At 42.9% G+C, this 20,887-nt stretch overlaps 2 protein-coding genes across 3 annotated transcripts in view; both read right to left on the reverse strand.

Moving 5' to 3' along the window:
• Window positions 1–12,991, reverse strand: part of IP6K1 (inositol hexakisphosphate kinase 1) — a 37,529-nt gene extending 24,538 nt beyond the window's left edge. For both annotated transcript variants that reach the window (XM_015407385.1, XM_015407381.1), the window contains exon 1: window positions 12,900–12,991. The gene's annotated coding sequence lies outside the window, so the exon portion shown is untranslated. The remainder of the gene's footprint in view (window positions 1–12,899) is intronic.
• Window positions 12,992–17,709: 4,718 nt separating this feature from the next.
• The window catches only part of CDHR4 (cadherin related family member 4), a 45,856-nt gene continuing 42,678 nt past the window's right edge, over window positions 17,710–20,887 (reverse strand). Inside the window, exons 17-18 of the mRNA XM_015407374.1 lie at window positions 19,874–19,907; window positions 17,710–17,765 (exon numbers count right to left, since the gene is read on the reverse strand). Coding sequence (XP_015262860.1) covers window positions 17,710–17,765; window positions 19,874–19,907 — 90 coding nt within the window. The remainder of the gene's footprint in view (window positions 17,766–19,873; window positions 19,908–20,887) is intronic.

A 20,887-nucleotide genomic window follows, 5' to 3' on the forward strand; every position in this document is an offset into this window, starting at 1 on the left:
CGACTGGCTTTCGAGCAAGGGAACCTTTACCTTTACCTTTATTGCTACACAATGGACTGTGCATATACACATAGGCTCAGAGAACTGTACAATTTAGGTCACCTGTTGTGATGACACACATAGAGGGTGCCTGCCCGTACCTTACATGTAAATAAGGTTTCAGCAACACAGTTGCACAGCGTGGTGAAGAAGCACAAATCTCCATTACTGTTAGCAATGAAACAACTACTTTGGGAAGAGACAGCCACCATAGCAAAGCTGCTTGTGGTCACATATCACCCATCAACTGCTTTGTTCCTGAGCTGGAATTTCCTGCCAGATGGACATTTGGTTACCAAAGGAACTGGCCAACTTCATCAGCACTACGATGAAGCATCCTGACGCCTGGATTTCACACCTGTCCAGATGCCATACTTCAAGTAAGGTTTTAGGTTACAATATTGGCCATCCCTCCTAGGTAACCTCCCCTCCCTACCTGCAACCAATAGGATTGTTTTTGGGACGGACTAAAAGGTAGGTGGGTCAAGGGGTTGGCACAGTTACCGCCCATCTCTTGAACCCACTATAAAAGGAGAGAACCAGTCACCTGGCCCCTCCTACCTGGACAGATAGCATCTCCCCCCCGCAACAACCCCTGTCTGCTTTTACCCCTCTTAAGTCCCACTTGCTATCCCCAACCCTTGCCTCTACCATTGATCTCTTGATCTGCAGTCAAGAGACCCACACGTTCTGGCTGGTTCTGGTCGTGTGGACTCCTCTTTGTTTTCCATTTCTTCCCATCCATTCTTCCTTGGAACAACCAAGCTGCAAGACAGATAAGTATCACCCTCATCACCCCTACCTGCTAATGCAACTGCGCTTATTTCCTACTGTAATTTTTAGGAACTTGATTGGATGTCTGAGTGCATCAGTATTGTTTGTATGAGACATATTTTTAAGTAAAAGACATCTATTTTAACTACAACAGCCTCGAATCCCTTGGTGGGATCAGGACTTTGGTATAAATTGGCAAGAACCCATTTATAAATTGTCAAGTGCTGTAAATAAAGCAATTCGGCTAACAACAACACCTGGTCAAGCAAAGCCACAGCACTCTCTGTCATTTAGCAAACCTAAACCTCAAACTCACCCTTATTGAAAGTGCCTGAAAAAGCCCATATTGTGATTTTCAACTGCAGGTTGGGCACCCCTATCTATGCATGCTAGCCTCAACCTCTGTAGAAACCATTTAAGAATATTTATGAATCACAGGAGATCATATTCTACTTTAGTGGATCATAAGGCTGTCAACAAATAATTGGTTACTGCTGACAAAGCCCATTCCTCTTCCCTGCTAGACATAACTGAAGATATATGATATTAAACAGACACCATACAAGACCACAGACAAGGAGGACATAGAGGGAGTAGATTTCTATATAGAAAATAGATGGTCAGATCAGAAAAAAACCTACAGGTTATTGACTAATTTATATCCCAACTTTCCATTAATATGCTCAAGGCAGCTAACAAAACTGCACGAACAAAAATGAACTAAGCTGTCCGCCAAAGTTTTCTCTATTTCTGAAAGAACCAAACTAAGCTGTCCGCCAAAGTTTTCTCCATTTCAGAGAGAAGCCAACTAAGCTGTCCGCCAAAGTTTTCTCAATTTCTGAAAGAACCAATTTCCCCCCAAGTTTCCAGTGGCTTATGCATTACAATATTCTAATGTATTATTATAAAATGGACATACTGCATAAGATGACATTCACAGACACATCGTTAACAGCTTACAATACACATCCCCACTCCCCTATAGGACATTCTATTACAGCTGGTCTCTCCTCCAGCTTTATCTCTCGTATCTGCTTCCCCTTATTTGTCCATTCTGTAAATTGTGAGCTTGCAGTCAGGGCCTGTTCTTATTTTGATAGGCACTATATTGTTATCTGGATTATATTTGATTCCTTCAGAGATCTCAAGCAAAAAAACAAATGGATTTATTTAACGCAGGACCTCCTATTTTTTTTACCTGTTACATGTAAAACACAGGAAATTCATTTAATCTCAGACTGGAACAGATATTGAAAGCAAAGTAAAATCTTGAGCTGGATGCCAAAGGCACCTTGCCGACAGCCCAACAATATCCTCTTACCTCCAGGTAAACACTACGACTGCAAGATGTAATTGAATCTATTTATCTGCCAAACCAATGCAATATATTGATTGGGTAATTTATATACTTATTCACACAGTTCAAGATTCAAAAACTAGGATCATCAAGAGAAAAGTCCATATAAAATGCAAAGCTGTAAGATTTGCATCAAGGAACTGCCCTGGGAAATCAAACACTTAGTCAGGGCTGAGAAGATAGAATGAGGAAATAATTAACAAGTCTTGAGCCATAAGCATGTACTTAGCAGGACAACCATCTGATCCCGCAGCCTACAGTACAGTTGTGCATAGCCCAGCACTCTGCCTCCTGCATAGAGGTAACAGAAACCATCAGTGTTCTAAGGCTTCTTTATGGTTCAGCTTTGCTGCCCAAAGGGCACTATTGCAAGTATGAGGTTGCAGAACAGCTAAAAGCACCTTGAACTGCTTTTAGCTGAATAAGCCTTGTTCTCCCAGTTTTAGCAATATAACATGGAACAGTCAAGGATTCTTGGGGGGGGGGGGAGTGAACAGACCTGTATGGCTTTTCCTCATCTACCAGGAATATAATGCCACTGAGGCACAAATCTGTTTACCTCTCCCCAGCTTCTGTACCATCACAGGATTGAACTGCCCATAAAATCACCATCTCTTGCTGCGGTCTTACATAGCAAGTAAGAGCTGAGCTCACAAGGCAAATATCCTGTTCACACACCTTATAATAAGCATTACCAGAAGTTTAAATATCAATTTGAGTATGGAAACATTTCTCTTAATCCTAAAGAAAATTCCAGTACTAGCTTTTCTGTTACTGTACAGGTTTCCAAAAAACCTATTAAATATTATAAAGTAAACATTTAGCATAGTCTCCAAGATCTTCCCTAGAATATCCTTTTTGTCTTTACTGTAAAAACTGATGTAACACTGGTTAACTTTCCATCAAGGAAGCTGATTTTAGGTACATTACATATCTTAGTGGAAAGGTCAACAAATGTAAGTTTTGGTAATATGAAGTTCACCAAAGCTCAAGTATATCAATGCAATGTATCAATTAATTCTGAAATGTCTTTTACCATCTCTTTACCTTACTATTTTTCAGTTACCACTGAATTGCATCCAACCAACTGCTAGCAGACATAGATTTTCCTAATCATTCCCTAGAAGTCCTTTTGACACTCCAATCCAGGATGATAGAGTTGGGTGACCTCTGTAGACAAAGAGTCCTACTGGTTAGGGGATGATTCCTACAGTAGCAGGAACCCTGTGTACAAAAGGCCATGCAAGTTGGGGACAGCCCCCTGACTGGCATGGCTTTTTCTCTATGCACCCTCCATAACTCGAGAAATAATCTGCTATCAGTATATGATCACACAAACAAGTGCATGCTTGATGATTCTGCTCTGTACGGTTTCTGGGAAGTTACATTTTATATTGTAATGTCTGGAAAATATACTAAGGGCCAATTCACACAATAAGGCAGTTGTGGCAATTCAGAATAAAAGCTCCTGAAAATTCTATGTATTTCAGCTCCTCAGTCATGGTTGGTTACTTGTGTACAACTGGTATCATGGCGCAAGATCCAGCATCTTGACATGCTAGAAAGACCATGGGAAAGAGACCTTGGGGTTACAGAAGACAGCTAGATGAAAGTGTCAATTAAGCTAATGTGTAACAGATTCAGGACAAAGAACACATTTCTTTACTCAATAATTAAATTGTGGGATTAACTGCCAGTGGATGTAGTGATAGCCATAAACACAGATCGCTTTAAAAGGGGTTAGATTAATGGAGAATAGGTCCATCAGTGGCTACTAGCTGTGGTGACTAAAGAGAACCTCCATATTCAGAGGCAGCAAACTTCAGAATACCAGCAATAACAGAATACCAGCAACATTATTAGTCTCTATGCCCTGTCTGATGGCCCTCCAAGATTGGTTTGTGTGTGAAAGAGAATACTGCACTAAACTCACCACTAGCCTGATCCAGCAGGGCTCTCATCACAAATCTTTTTTCCAGTATTCGCCAATCTATTCTGAAAGCAAGAGTCCTGCACACAGTAGTAGATGCACACACTCACACTCAGCTGGTCACAATCATCTTTGAACTATACCTTCACCTATATTTAGTTGGATATTCTTGTCATTCTCAGACCATTCTTGCACCTGGGTCCAGACATATCTAGTGATATTAATTATGCCATTTCTAATTATACCATTTCTAACCTACTAAAAGCCATATTATTCTGTACTCTTTAGTCCTTCTGCAAGGCTGTTCTATTCGGTGTCTCTAGACTCCATGCTTGGCATGTTTAGCTGAGACCAGGCCACCCCTAATTCTGGCCTGCATGATCTTTTGTCAAGACCAGAATCCATTCACCTATACTTCTGACCATATCTACAACACTGTCTTTATATGTAATTCTGGCAATCATGGCAGTGACAAAACTATTATATGTAATTCTGGCAATCATGGCAGTGATCATGTTGCAGTTGTAGACACTGATGCTAAGTATCATATGACTCATTCACATTATGAGTTCTCCATGCAACTGCAGGCAGATACTCATCTAAGAATGAATACATGGTAAAATTCAGCAGCAGAAACAAGTGTGTAATTCCCAGTTTCATTATCGCTGATCTTCCACCACTCATCTTTGTTGCATTCACAGCAGCTATAAAATCTGCGGGAAGAGATTTTATTTCTACCACCACCACTTAAAAAGTACAGCCGCATGTGTATGTATTGGTTGCGAGAGGTCAGCAATCATGTAGATTATGGAACCTTACTTTCTTCTCACTAAGGCATTAAAATGAGACAGACTGTTTTGACCTAAAAGAAATATTCCAAATGACTGCCCCTTCTTCTATTTGCCAAAGAAAATCTGGTTTCATCACAACCCACTAAGCTACTGAGCTACTTTTGTCCCAACAAAATAAATAAGTGTAATGCTGTACACCCTTACTAGGGAGCAAGTTACTCCCAAATCAGCAGGCACAGGATGCCAGGTAAACTTGCACAGGGCAAAGTAAATGAGAATAATCAATGGCTATTAAAGACAGTGACAATGAAATGGAACCTCCGTGTTTAGAAAAGGTAACTTTCTGAAAATCAGTGTTGAGGGGGCAGGAATAATGGGGAGACTATAGCTTCTGTGCCATCCTTGTGGGTTTTCTAGGGACATCTGATTGGTTACTATATGAAACATGACACTGGGCTAGAGGGAGCATTGGCCTCATCCAGCACAACTGCTCCTATATTCCTATTATGAGGTTGCACAACTTTGATCCTAAGAGCACTCTCTTGGAAATAAGCTCCGTTCCATTCCAGCCATCAATGAGGTAGCAGGATACAAGTCCTGTAGCAAATTGCACTACTATCTGATTTCATTTAAGCATATTAAAATTTATGAAGTGATTCTGCTTGCTACAGTGACTGCTTAGTACTATTAAAGAGACATAGAAGTTCACCTTCCAGCAAACAAAAACTATGAACACAGAAGATACAGCCAACACATTATTATTATTTTACACTGACAGTTGCTTTGTATGAGAAAAGCAAAGAATATTATTCAGGTAACTTTTGCATTCAGAATGAATCAGGCTCAAGAGTTTCTTGAACCTCTCACTCACCTTTGTACACAGGTGAGGACAAACCACAATTAGTTGTGAAGCCTGAATGGTGGCAAACAAACTGATCTTGCCCACAAAACAGGATAAAACTATTTGTAAGCAATGCCACTAACTACATTTTATTGTTTGCCACAATTCAGACATCATAACAAATCATGGATTGTTTAGAACTGGGAAACCTTCAATTTTCCAACTGCTCATGAGAAAAGAAGGGCAAGAAGAACATGAGTCAGAGAACATCCAAGGTTTGTTCCCATCACAAAGCAAGCTATATTTAGATGGTTTCTTGTCATGTTTGCATATTCACTGTCTTCTTTTCACTCCCTTCCTCCCATCACAAGTGTGGAGTATAACTGAAGACTTGCTGGTATCTGAAGTCTTAAAACTTCAATTTGTGGGAGGGAAACAAATCTCAATTGCCCCAGGAATGAACATTTGCATGTCACCACTAACTGGTGATTTGCATCTCATTCTGTACAAAAGGGGAAGGAAGCATGTGAGTATGACAAGCTAGGTTTCTGATATCTGAATACAGAAAGTCTGCAGATAAACTTCCTATAGGAGGCAATCCACAACTATCAGGAGGGTAAAGCCAATGAGAATCAAACTGGCTTGAAAAGGTTTATAGGAAAGGTTAAAAAAAGATTTAAGGTTGATTTCCTAAAACTTCTTTGCATAGCATTCATTTGACATATGTTTTTCCCTTGAAGCTTCTTATGTGTTTACACTGAGCCCATTATAGCCAGATACACACAATACTGAAATCTTGCTTGCTGCAAAGCTGCACTCGGCCTAAGGGAAGCAATTCTATTTGTAACATTTACCTGCCTTGCAGAATGCCTTCCAATTTGTGATGGAGGTCGGTTTAGGGCATATTTAATTATTATTTTTATTACTTAATAATTTTTACCTGAGCACAGGTGGGAGGAAGAAACACACAAGGATTAGGATTCAGGGACATGTGTCTAATGGGTTTAACAAACTCATTTTTCTTTTAACTATTGTTGTATGCTGCCTTGAACAATAAGGAAAGGCAGGGTATAAATGTTTTAATAAATAAGTAAAATAAATACACCTGGTGAGTCCATCCATATATGCAAAAAAAACCTTTCTTATCCATAGGCTGGCCCCAATTCACTGTCCTGCTACTGGCAATCAACTATAGAGTTCTGTATTGGAGAGAACAAGTGAGGGACTCAGGAGGACTTGCAGGGCAGAAGACATTCCACTGTCTCCTACCCTGCTGTTCCTTGAGGCTTTCACAGTGATGTGGTTCCTTTGGGCACTCCACCCTCCCCTCCCACTAGCAAATCAGGGGTCTGGCCTTGGAGCAGACAATGTGCCAGATATACTGGCTTTGGAGCAGAAAGTGCATTACTTGGTCAGTGGTGGCCTTGGAGTGGGAGACTTGGAGCAGGAAGTGTGCTGGATGTGCTTTCCTCTCTAATACCCAGCAATCAGCTGATTAGTGGGGCTTGGAGCAGAAAGCACCAGAGACACACTTTTAGCTCAAGCCACCTCCAGCCAGGTTGCCACTGAAACTGCTCGTGCAGCATTTTTAGTATGACTTGCAATACCTTCACTTGTACAGATAGCACTTAAAAAAAATCAACATACCAACCGCCAATTTTTAAATTGTTGGCATCTGAGGGATCTCCCAGATTTGTAGAAACATCTTCCCTTTCTATACCAGGCCCATTTGTGTGGATTTTTTCATCCCCACTCAGAGGACAAATTCAGAATTAGAGGTGATACTGAGGGCCCCAAGCACAGAGCAATAAACAACCAGGAAATTTTCTCAAACACAAAACACAAACCTCCCTCCTCCAAGAAACTCTTAGTAGTTTCAGCAGGCAAATTTCCTATTCCTTTACTTAGCCTTCCCCATTAACTGGTGTTCAACTGTCCACAGCATTTCATGTTTCCTACAAGCTTGGTCCTCATCAGAACATTTTTCTCTCCCTTCTAGAATGTATGAAGTAGTATTTTTCTACAAACCTGGCCAAGTGTGGGAAGGAAGCTATTTTTACTTTCCCCTCCCTATGCTATATGGGAGAGTATGTGTGTGTGCGCAAGAATCCCTGCATCACAGCATACAGTATACTGTATGCTGCACCTGAAGGGTGCAGGAAACCATACTTGTTGGGTACCCTTGTTTTGTTGCCCTATGGACAAGTACTAAATCACCAAGTTTGCTTTTGGAAGGAGTGCTGATTCTGCTCTTACATGGGGCTTCCTCTACTTCTACCCCTCCATATTACTGATTCAAGTCACATCCACTTTGCTTCCACAGTGCTGTAGCATCAGGTGCTCCAAGACTTTTCACTGGGGCCTTGGAGAAGTTCTATTTATTTATTAAAGGCAGCTGTAAACAAGTGATTATGAAATTAGCATTAAATGTTAAATTATATTTCCAAATTCTTATTAACAAAAGTTGTAAAATATCTACAAAATATCGGTGGAACAAGGTGTGACACAAAGAACCTTAGTGGAGTCAACACAAATTCAGGCAGAGACTTAAAATATGGTCACCAGAACCAGATATTTAATATTCTAGATAAATAAATAAATAATTCTGATGGTCAGTACAGCAAACTTTCAGTGTACTCTACCAAAAAAGAGTCACTGGTATAGCGCTTCCTTCAAAATGTTTCCTGTAGGGATGAAAAAACAGTATCATGGGTTTGAACAGAAAGGTTTCTACACCATTGGGCAACAGGTACAAAAGGGACCCACTTACCTGTCTCTGAAGAACAGGAGATGAGAACTATTGGTGATTACTAGAAACAATGGTTATTTACCATGCTCAGCCAAAATCTGTGACCCTCTGGAGACAAGCAATTTACAGTAGTAGTCTGTTGGTACAAGATTTCTCCCCATGTGTGTGGTGATAAATCTTCAGGATTTCAGTAAATGAAACAACTGGCCAGTATGGGAAGTACCAAATTTAGTTTCTCTCAGTAAGAGCAAGGCTTGGATCCACCAGAGCATTTTTGTAGACAGAAAAAATTAGCACAACTTTCTCACCTCCCCCCTCCTGCTGTAGCTCAAAATGCCCCCCTCCATTGTGCTCCTTCAGAAGACATTTGGGACAGGAGGGGGAGAAGCTCTTTCAGGACAGAAAGCATAAGCAGTTGCCACAATGCTCTTCTTCCCCATTAGGAAAAGCATTACAGCTTGCCTACAGACCTATCAGCAAGGTGCCTGGTACTCTACCTGTAAAATTAAAGTTTTATTAAAATTACTAGCAGTGATATGCCATTATTATAATCAGAAGCAATGCTCAGAGGAGGTATTGTTGTATGTTTATCAGCAACTTTATACAACAGAACCATGCAATTTAGAAATGAAGCCAAGACCCTGTTACAGTTACACCTTCCACAAGTATTACTAATGATAGCAGTATCAGGAGAAGAAATACAGGTCACCACTTCACTCACATCAGGGATGCAGACCAACTTGAAACCAATCTAGCATTTGGTAGATCTGAGCCTTCATTTCTTTTTTAGAAAACCCGATTCCAATTCCAGGTATTTTACCCAAGATCAATTTCAGGTACAGTCACTGTAATTCAGTGTTCTGTGCTCTCCCTCCAACCTGCCTGATCTCAAATTGGCTAAGAACCAAGAATATTTCATAAATCTTTATTTCAAAAAATACTGAAAGCCTGAGTAGAAAGTGTTCTTATGGTAGTCACACTGTATAAGCACAAAAGAATGATGCAAAGTATGCAGAAACACCTGTGTTTTGCCAAAGAGCCATAGCAATCACTTGCCATAATATCAAATAGAAAACAGGCATTGCTAATGCAATTTCTTTCCACAAAAATGTGAACCTCAAAGAGACTGCAGAACTTCCATGAACACAATTCACTTTTTATACAAGCATTTTAGTTACATAATGCGTCAGAGTGGTTTAGTGCCAAAGTAATGGCAGAAATGCACTGAAAAGGAGAAGAGGCAAAATCTGTTTGCTGAGAGAAAAGACACACAAGCTCCACTCTCCTTACTGAGTGCACAAATATACATGAGGCTTTAAATCTGCATCATTATAATAATCCTCATTAAATCTCCATAATGGAAGCAATTCTCCAAGGCCAGACCCTTCTTCAACCCTTATGAGGTGATTGACATAAAATCTTCTGTAAAATGACTCAGTAATGAACCTACCCTAGAAGGTACAATCCTATTCCAGGGCTGCTGCAACGTCTTCCCTCGAAGACAGACTATTACTTTTCAGGAATATTTAGTAGCTATAAGTAATTCCAGACTATTTAGGTGAAACTAAGAGAGCCATAAAACACAAACACACATACCGTGAACAGGCACAAGTAATGCCATTACTGTCTAACGAACAGCTCCTCAAGTAAGACTACTCTCCCTTAACCAACAGGCTGCAGCAGACCTCCAAAAGAAAGAGTTCCAAGGCTAAGAACAATGAGCGAGAACATCATACACCCTCAAAAAGACGATCATAACAGCGTCTTTATTTAAGCACACACAAATTATGATGGGATTATGGATGTGGCTAATCACACCACTAGTCCTGCACTGCCTCAGTCCCTTTCAGGTATATATCGAAAATGAATGCAAAAATGCCACTTAGAAATGAAGATAAGGGTAGGAACCATTGTTCCCTCTAAGCTGAGTTAGTGTGAGCTAGCTCACAGTTTTTTAGCCTCCAGCTCACAAATTTTGGTCTTCGCTCAGAAAGGGTGGTTCCAGAGGAAGCTAATTTATGCAGTAGCCAAATTGTTCACTCACAACTTTAATACCGGTAGCTCACAAAGTAGAATTTTTGCTCACAAGACTCCACAGCTTAGAGGGAGCATTGGTAGGAACCAATGCTCTAAAACCTGGATACGTGTGCACAGAAAATTAAAGGCCAAAGATGATTTCATGATACTTAAATTTTAGCCCCACACTTCACTCACAGAGTTACAAACAGATTCACCGGTCATCTGATCCAGGTCACAAAAAGAAATAATTATGAATTTATAGCCCACTTCCTCACAAAACCTTGGAAACTTTCTCAGTAGATTAAGCAACTTACAAAGTTTTTCAGGCAAATACAACTAAAATACATCAGAATGAAGGCCAAACTTGCTGAAGTTTCCAGAGAGTCTTCAAGGCAATCCCCAGGCAGAATGCACTAGAGTCTTCAGGTTAGAAAGGCTGATTTAAATCTAACAATTAATTTAAAAACCTGCAGCCTTCATACCAGAGCCAAGCCGATTAAAACCCTTCCCACTGCTGATGCTTAAAATTCCCTTTGATAAATAACTATTTTTAACTTAGTTGATAGGACAATTATGGGAATAAATAGGAAATTCAACTCAACTGCCTAAAGTATGATAAACATGTTGCTGTTGCAGTTATTGTCAGTAGTACTGAGGTTTCAGTTACACTCTATGTAGTAATATTCACAGCAGCATTATTTTACTAATGACTTTCTTCCCTTTACAAAAATAGGCTTATCAGAGATTCTCAACAGATTTACTGATTGCATGGATCTCTGCAAATTAAACATATACAACTTGTTATAAATAGATTCTGCTGTTGGTATTGTTATTATTACAACAACATAAATAATCTTGTATCCCCCCTTGCTAAGTGTACCATCTTTATGTGGCCCAGAGTAAGAAGGAAATGGCACCAACTTGAACTTTAAGGATATGCATAGTGTGACCTGGTTTTTTAAATTACTATGTTTTAATTTTTATGTACATTATTTCATATGTATTTGATTTTTATGATGTATTAGACTTTGCTTGCGATCCACCCTGAGCCTGCTCGTGGGGAAGGCGGAATATACATTGAATAAATAAATTATCAGCTGATTTCTGGCAAACTGATTTACTGTTAAATTAATGTCAGTGTTCTACAAGAGGGCCGAAACAGCCACTCAAAACTGTTTTTCATAAACAGAAGTTTACCTGAAGAAGTGAGCAGTGACTCATGAAAGCTCATAACGTGCCACAAATTTTGTTAGTCTTCAAGGTGCTACTGGAGTCTTGCTCTTTTCTGCTGCTACAGACAAACAGGGCTATCCATCTCAATCTTACATGAATAAGTCCCTCTGCCTAAGCATTGTGAATGCTGCTTTGTGCTTAAGAGTAGGTAAACCAAAACAACAGATCTTCCAGTATCTGAGAAAATACCAACCTACTAGAGCAGTTTTCAAAGGTAGGAAACTATGGCAGTTTCCATAGTAAAAGGCAAAATTATCACTAGATCATTTCCAGCACAACCAAACTCACTAAAGGCTGCCCTATATAAACCACACTCAATCTAACTAATTTGCCAAACTTTCATCCTCCTGAGAGCCCAAACAGTTTTGTTTTTTTTACTAATCCCGCAATTCTCTGAATTTAGGTCAGCAGGTTTAGTTAGGAATTGTGCGCGGGGGTAGGAGCCTTCTACTGAATACCTCAATACCAATTCCCAATGGATAAAGACTCCTTCCTTACGAATCTGTCATCACTGACCCAGCATCCAGCCTTTATCAGACACCGAGGGGGTTTGGGGGTTGGCAGACCACTTCAGCGAAACCCACTCCATCAATTTCTCGCGCACGACACACATTCGCTGCCCGCTGATTAAGCCTCCCTTCCTGAAAGACCACAACCCTTAGCCTAATGATGTCATCGCCCACCGTTCATCAGGAGCCACAAAAAAAAAGCAAAAGCAAGCCTGGCAGAGAGCCGCAATTCGGAGGGTGGCCAAGGGGGCCACGGGGCACGCCAGACGACAGCTCGGAAGTCCGTTGAGAATGACTTCCCAGGACCTCAGGATGCTTAGCAGGATAATAAGCACCTCGACCTTTCTGCTGAAGCGACCCCACAGACAGACAGACACCTGTGTCAGAAACCGCCTTTCCTTCGTTCCTCCCTAGAAGGACTTCCAGCTCCGCCCTCCACACCCACAAGGCAGTTTAATTCCTCCCCGCGCTGAACAGCCCTGCTTTGCTCCCCCCGCCCGGCTCTTTCTCTCGATTCACTCCATTCACTCACCGTCTCCTACTACCCACATCTCGGCTCGCAGGTCCCCTTCCGGACACAAGCGCCAAGCAGAGGAGACGGCTCGACCTCAATCCCACACAGCAACAACCCCCTTACTTGAAGAAAAGCGAACTCACCAAGGTAAATTTCCCCCTGCCCGGCCGGGGGGCGCTGCTGCTATGGGTCCCCCCAGGCCGGCTCCAACACTTCCCTCACCCGCTTCCTACGGTTCGAATCAACAACAAGATGGCGGCGCCGGGAAGGTGGGCATTCCGCCGTCATAGCAACCGTGTCATCCAAGTCCCACCTCCTAAGGACTAGAACCAATAGCATAATGAGGCATTCCTAGAGCTCTGTTGTTCCTGGTATTGATTGGGCTACGTAACTCTCACTTTTCCATAACTTTCACGCCTCTTCAACAGGAACCACGCCTTCAGTTTTCCGACGCACGCTGCGCAAACGTGACGTGACCAATCTCTTGTGTTGGGGCGATTGTCTATAGGCTGACAAGTCGTGGCTCGTCAAACCAATCACAGAAGCCTTCAACTGTTAATCTCTACCCCCACCTTGAGGCAGGTCTTTTAGGACCTGACCTCTGTCGTTGCTGTGGAAAGTGGTTCCTAGATTACCTTTTACTTACCCTGGCTTCTGACCCTTTTTTACTCTCATTCCTGCCTTATCTACCTAAGACAAACTCCAGCTACTCTGAAGAGTCTGTTCTTATCCAAGCTATGATTAAGGACTTACCCTCTGACCTTGCTATAAAGATTGTGCTAGGTTTGCTGAAATCCAATATTGTACTTATTTCGGATCCTTGCCACTCACTTCCATGACTTCATAAATCACCTACACCTCTTCAGAAAGAAAATGCAGTGCCTTTATTTTTACACATTGATATATATATATTTTTACTTTATTTGCTCATGGCCTCTCTGTACAAATATTCTGCTACAAAGCTTCAGTCCAACTAGGGGTAATTTGGGTTGGAGACCGACAGTAGTGTAAAGTACTGGGTCCAGACACCTAAAGTGAATCTGCTCATTGTTTATTTCAGCTCCAGATACAAGACAGGGTAGCAGGGTTGGAGCCTTGTTTAAATCCACACACACACACACACACTCAACCATAGGCTATTTACAGTGTACTAACACCCATAGGTCCACTCTCCGATCCGGGGTGGCCGATTGGTCCATACTAGGATCCAAGCCAGCTATTGTCTTTTGAGCGAAGCTTAGCCCTAGCACATGACCATGTGTTAACCCGACTGCGTGTGCAATCTGTGGTTAATACATAACATCCCTCCCTCCAAAGTTCAGAACTACCCTAACTGACATAGTCCTTGAGGTAGGCTGGTCTCCGCCGCTCTCGAGTCAAGTGGCGCACTCCAGCTGGTTTGTTGGCTCCAGAGCTGTTCCGGATGGTGGTGCTGTCGTGTCAGGGGGATATGCTGGCACCTGCTTGCCCCGGGTCTCGGGCATGCTGTCTGGTACCGAGGCCTCGCTGCTGTCCTCTGTGGGTGGTGCACTTGGCCCTGGTTGTGCTTGAGTGAGGGCTGAGTTGTCTTCCGAGTTTTTGGGCTCCAAGCTTACAAACTCATCCTCGCTGTCCTCGGCCACTACCGGATCCATGGGGAGGAGCCGGCCTCATAGCTGGTCAATGTGTCTCCTCAGCAGCTGCCCGTCCTCCGTGGAGACTTCGTAAGACAAGGGGCCTGTGACTCAGACCACCCTGGCCAGAATCCATGCTGGGCCCTGTGAGAAGTTTTTGGCGTAGACAGGGTCACCTAGAAAGAACCCATGGGGAGCTTCTTGGCTGTCTGGTGCTGCGCTGTGTTCTGGGGCCCTGTCGGGGTGAAGCCGGTCCAACCTGGTCATGAGGCGTCTTCCCATGAGGAGGCTGTGTGGGGAGTTATTAACTGGTTGAAGAGGAAGGCAGCGAGCTGGTGGTCCCAGTCGCCCGGCCCCATTCGGCGCAGGGACTCCTTCGCTGTTCGGACCATGCGTTCGGCCTGACCGCATAACAAGTAGTTTCAAATGAGATTACAATCCACTTTCACCTCTAGCAAACAGGTTCTGCAGGTTGGGGGGGGTTGTTTTTGTTTTTAATCCTGCAGCATCTGTTGGACCAAAGATGAAAGAAACACAATAGAAATATGTGTATATACTCTAAGAAATGTCAGACCTCTGTATCCAACCTTGGAAAGCTTCATCCCTTTATCCAGCAGTTCATTCCATGATCATTGTCCTGTTGCTAATGAGTCACAAAGAAGTCACCAAGCTACAGTTCTTGTAACTGTTCATTTATATTCTTAACAGACACCATGCTTCCCCTTCTGTGCTGCTACACAAATTCATCCACATTTTTAAAGCTACAGCAAGGCTATCGCCTTCAATACATAGCAAAGGGATATCACAATAGTGGCACTAAATCAGAGCTTGTGGGAATATCATGCAAATGCTAACACGTATTTAGGACGTCCTTCATCATGCAGAAAGATCTCAAGATGCACTTTCTTCTCCAGTACTGAGATATGGAAAAATGCCAGAAAGACACATCTTCTAATCTATTGGTCAGATGATATCCCATTAAAGGAGGTGGAAGAGAAATTGTTTCTGAACTTGTGAGAGACAAAAGCAATGGCAAAAGGATTGCTATTTAATTTCATCAATAGAATTTGAGTCAAATTATAAAGTCCCATCAAATTGGAATATAATTCTGAAATTGCAAACACTGATACTGAAAGTCAGCTGCAACTCCACCACACTTTGCACAGGGCTGCAATTTGTATGGGGGAGGAGTCCTCTGGCAGAAACTCTGGAGAGCTTTTTTAGTCTTATCCCACTAAATTGAAAAGGAAAAACATGCTGATGCCCTAGCGCGCTTGCATAGTAACACTAATTTCCTGCCCTTCCATGCAAATTTGCATGGTTTTCTCTTTGTAGTTCACTAATTGGATCCTGCACACTGGCACAGACCACCTCACATGTCTCTTGAGAAACCTATATAAGGGTCAAGAAGCAACAGTTAGAACCGGATATGGAACAACTGATTGGTTTAGCATAGGAAAAGGAGTACGACAAGGATGTATATTGTCACCTTGCTTATTTAATATATATGCAGAGTACATCATGCGGAATGCTGGCCTGGATGAATCACAAGCGGGAATTAAGATTGCTGGGGAAAAGATCAACAACCTCAGATATGCAGACAATACCACTCTAATGGCAGAAAGTGAAGAGGACCTTAAGGGCCTCTTGCTCAGGGTAAAAGAGGAGAGCGCAAAAGTGGGCTTGAAGCTCAACATCAAAAAAATGAAGATCATGGCATCCGGCCCCATCACTCCTTGGCAAATAGAAGGGGAAGTCGTGGAAGTAGTGACAGACTTCACGTTCCTGGGATCCCAGATCACCGCAGACTGTGACAGCAGCCATGAAATTAAAAGATGCCTGCTCCTTGGGAGGAAAGCGATGGCGAACCTAAACAGCATGATAAAAAGTAGAGACATCACCCTGCCAACAAAAGTCCACATGGTCAAAGCAATGGTATTCCCAGTAGTCATGTATGGCTGCGAGAGTTGGACTATAAGGAAGGCCGAGCGCCGAAGAATAGATTCTTTTGAACTATGGTGCTGGAGAAGACTCTTGAGAGTCCCTTGGTTTGTCAGTCTCTTGGAATATTACTTGAAGCTCTGCTTTTAAAAAGAAATGCTAGACTCCAGACTTTTTGGGCTGGCAGTCTTCCTACTACTAATCATAGTTGTCTAGAGATGGGTCGTGATCATTCTGTTGGTCAGGGAAAAGCTCTTCCTTTATTGTTATTTCATTTTTTCAACTCCTGAGTCCTGGCACTGCAAACAGACTCCTTCCAACCCATGATGACCCTTGGCAAAAATTAAGCCCTACCTTTCTTTCAGATCATACAACAAATGCTCCAAAACAAAACACACAATTCTACAGTGCTTCTTTATTTTTTAATGTTTGGCTTGGTACACCCATCCCAATACAAGACTTTGGAATGGTGGCTGTTGTAGTCTTATGTTGGTAGTTCCATTCACAAGTAACACCACCAAGAGCAATGAATTTCAATCAGAGGGGAATTCAAAAGCAAGGTATTTACCATTTATAAAAGAAAATTGTCAAAAGTTTATCTTAATGGGAAAAATCTCCAAACAAGTACACATAAAAGGGAAGAAATGCCGCCATGATATTTCAGTGTGGGTCAGGAAGACTTTACAGCACACCAGGGAACTGAAGAAAAATTGTATGCAGCCTTTCTGGCAAGTCCAGCTCCTATCTATACGTAGACATTTCTAGGATTACTGGCACCCAGCCAGGTCCTACAGCTTCTGCTCTTCTGCCTGTACTCCCCACTCAACCAGTCTCCTTGAGCCTTTACCTCTACCTGCAGAACTTCCAGCCACCCTAGTGAAAAACACCAATACCCCACCTCATTTAAGAAGTGATTTTATCTCTACCCTATTCCCACTGCATCCTTTCTACCTTTTTCCATTGATCCGAAGATTTTCTAGAGGTACATAGTGGGGATAAAATTTCACTAGCTTCTGTGTCTAGTGGGGATAAAATTTCACTAGCTTCTGAAATTTCACTGACACTCTGAAAATTAGGCACCCAGGACAAGAAAAACAAAGGTGACTGTTCTTGGTGTCTATTCTTGGAAATTTATCAAATGGAAATAGGAATTAGTCAAGGAAATAAGAGCTGGCTAGAGGAAAGCTTGTCATTTGCAACACTCAGCTTCTGTGGGTAGATACACAAAGTGGGTATAATAATTAGAGGAAATGTATGGGAAAGACTGGCTTCTATTCCAACATACTGGGAAGGTACCATGGACACTTAATGTGATAGTTCACAGTGTACACTCTTTATTTTCCCTCCCCATCATGTCTGTGTGCCCTCAGGCTGCAGTCCTTTAGTTGAAAAACCACATTTACATCCAGCGCCGTGCTCCACTGCTGCTGTCGTACAGGTAATATTGGCCTGTGACTAGAGACATAAAGCAAAGAACAACATCAGGTCTTTGTCTGGTGCAGCATTACATCCTAATTCTTTGCCTTCTCTTCTTGGCCACCAATAAACTTAATGTGCCTACCAATAAACTTAATGTGCAGTTTGAGGTAGTGGTTAAGTGGGCGGACTCTAATCTGGGAGAACCAGGTTTGATTCTCCACTCCTCCACTTGCAGCTGCTGGATGACCTTGGGCAAGCCATAGTTCTGTCAGAGGCGTTCTTAAAAAGAGCAGTTTCTGTCAGAGGTCTCTCAGGCCCACCTACCTCACAGGGTGTCTGTTGTGGGGAGGGGAAGGGAAAGGAGTTTGTAAGACGCTCTGAGACTCCGAGTGAAGGGTGGGATATAAATCCAATCTCCTCCTCCCCCTTCCCCCCTCCTCTGTTCTGTCCCTATGGCATCTCACAGAATGGGGGGCTTATGAGGATATCTCCTGGGATTCATGTCTACTGTGGGTGCCATAAACATCCTCATGAGCCAGACTTCCCAACCAGGAGCCGTTGCAGCAGGGGTCATTTCGTAGAAAAAGAGGTGCAGGAGCTCATTAGCATAACTCATTAGCATAACTTATTTGCATATGCCACACACCCTGACATCACCGGAAGTGTGTCAGAAGGCAACACCCACCATTCAGGCTCCACTGGACTGTTTTGGATTGCTAGCTATTGGGGGGGGACGTGCAGATCTGTCCTCGCAGAGGAGGGAGAGCTTGTACCTGAATAAAACTTGGTCTTAAAGGTGCCACTGGACTGTTTTGGACCAAGGGGGCTCTGCAATTTACCTAGCTGCTTCTTGCTCTGACTGAGGGCTCCTGGGAGCAGGGGGCGGGGCTGAGAGCAGGGGGCGGGGCTTGTTGCATGCACCCACCCCCTGGTCTCTTTACTGCCGGAGTGCCACTCCTGTGCGCTCCTGCAGGAAATGACCCCTGCGTTGAAGCCTGAAGGCATTATACACCATGGCAATTCCTTTAATTCAGTATGGATTGTGGAGATGAAGTTGCCCTTGCTGTGAAGAGCAAGTTAGGTATTATGGGTCCTTTCCTTTGTTGTGATGTGTAATATCTGCTGGGGCACATTATGGGTGATAGTGTGCAACCTTCGGCTTTTGGTTAATAAATGAAGCTCTACCTAAGAGATCAACATGCCCAGTCATTCTTGCAAAGATATAAAAGAGTTAGTTAGGAAAATATTGTTCTACACGGAGGGGCCTGCGAGGAACTCACAGGAGTAGGGAAATCACATCCACCCTGTTGGTTCTCATTTCTTCCTCCTCCTTCTTTCTGCCCCCTACTCTTGTATTTCTCTGCCTCCTTTTGCCATCACCTCTCACTTACTCACCTACCATTGCCTCCCCCCCCTTCACTGATTATTCCTCCACCTTTCCATTGCTCAGTTACCTGACAGTCCACTAGCACTGCCTCCTTCCTTTGCTGCCTCTCTCCCTCCCTTGCTTGCTCATGCACCCACTCGTCCACTGTGTGCACTTTCCTCTGCTGTTTCTTCTGCCACCCTGTCCTGCTTGATTGTCCTTCCCCACCCCCCATTGCCCCTTTCTTAATTCTTCAGTTTGTAGTGGTTAAGTGCACGGACTCTAATCTGGGAGAACCGGGTTTGATTCCCCACTCCTCCACTTGCATCTGGCTGGATGAATAAATCCAATCTCTTCTTTTTCTTCATCGCCCAGCGGCAGCTATGACCCTTCTTCAACATTGTTGATGGGTTGCTAAGAAACCCTCATAGTAGCAAGTGAGATCTCACGATGCAGCATCATTCACAAGGTTTTATTTTTCCCTTTAAGTTGTGTTTTTGGTGTGTTAAATTCCCCCTCAAATTGTTTTAAGTTGTCAGGTTTTTCTGTAGACCGCTGGATTTCCTCCAGGTATGTGGAGTCCCCCTATTCACACATGGCCCCACTGTACAGAATTTTTGATCCATGCTCTGGTGGTGTTCTAAATTTGCTGTACTGATCTATGAATTCGGTGTTGTGTTTGATTGATTGGTTCATTGAAGTACTGTGCTGTCTCATCCAATAAGTCTGGAACCTATCTTAAAAGCTTTTATAAAGCAAAACTGCAGAATGGACTTACCAGGGTCCTGAGCAGAGCCATCAAAGTGGTGCTGCTGTAATGGGAGAGAGAGAGAGAGAGAAAGATAGTCTCATACGATCACATTCCCCACCATGGGTGCCAAAGGCCTATATGGGAGAGGAAGTGTTGCTTGAACTTGAGATAATTCCAAGTTTTTCCTTTCTCAATTTCTGTTATTAAGTGGCTTCTTGGAAGCTAAACAGGAGGAGCTTGATGAGTGACAGAAATTCTCAGTTACATCATTCCAGTCTCTGACTACAGGGGGCACTGTGGCTCTCAGAAGGTGCCAAACAAGGCAAGCGAGAGTGTTTGCCGTTCAGTGATCCTCAGCATGGTGCCAGTCCATCCATGGCATCCACCAATGTATTTCCTGGTACTTGCTTCCTGCCTCTGTTCTTATCCTGACCCCTTCCATAACTTTTCAAATTCCCTTCTATTTGACCTCCTCCCCTTCCCTGTTTACATGTTCTCTTTTTTTAGTATTTCCTTTGTCTCCCCTCATATTCTTTCCTTCTTCCTTTTCTGCCCACCTCTCTCTCCTTAACATGTACCCCATACCACTGCTATAGCTGGGCTTTGAGGTGTGGTAAAGACAATGGGAAGATGGCATTCTGTTAGCATCCTGGCAGGGTTCTGGCAGTGCCAACGTCATGAACAACTATGATGGTAAGACTGGAGGAACAGCGAGAGACAAGTTCCACCTGCTTCCAGCAAAGTTAAGGCAGTAGCCACGACGTCAAGGGTACTGGGGACCTATGCTCTCAGCTTAGCTACATTCGTGTTTGCTTGAAAGACAGATGTGTGTTTGCTTGAAATTACTTCACCTCAACAACAACTCCACTACTGGCAGAAAGGAAGAGGCCTATTGGCTCTCATTTCAAGAAGTGAAAGAATAGCCAAGAGAGACAAGGGAAGAAAAGGAGGAGGAGAATGGAAGATTTATATTCCTCCAGTTTGAGCCATGGAAACTCATCTCAACCTCTTAGCACCTGCCACATCCACACACACACACCC

The sequence above is a fragment of the Gekko japonicus genome, unplaced genomic scaffold, assembly GCF_001447785.1.
Source record: "Gekko japonicus isolate JY-2015 unplaced genomic scaffold, Gekko_japonicus_V1.1 scaffold298, whole genome shotgun sequence".
Lineage (NCBI taxonomy): Eukaryota > Metazoa > Chordata > Lepidosauria > Squamata > Gekkonidae > Gekko > Gekko japonicus.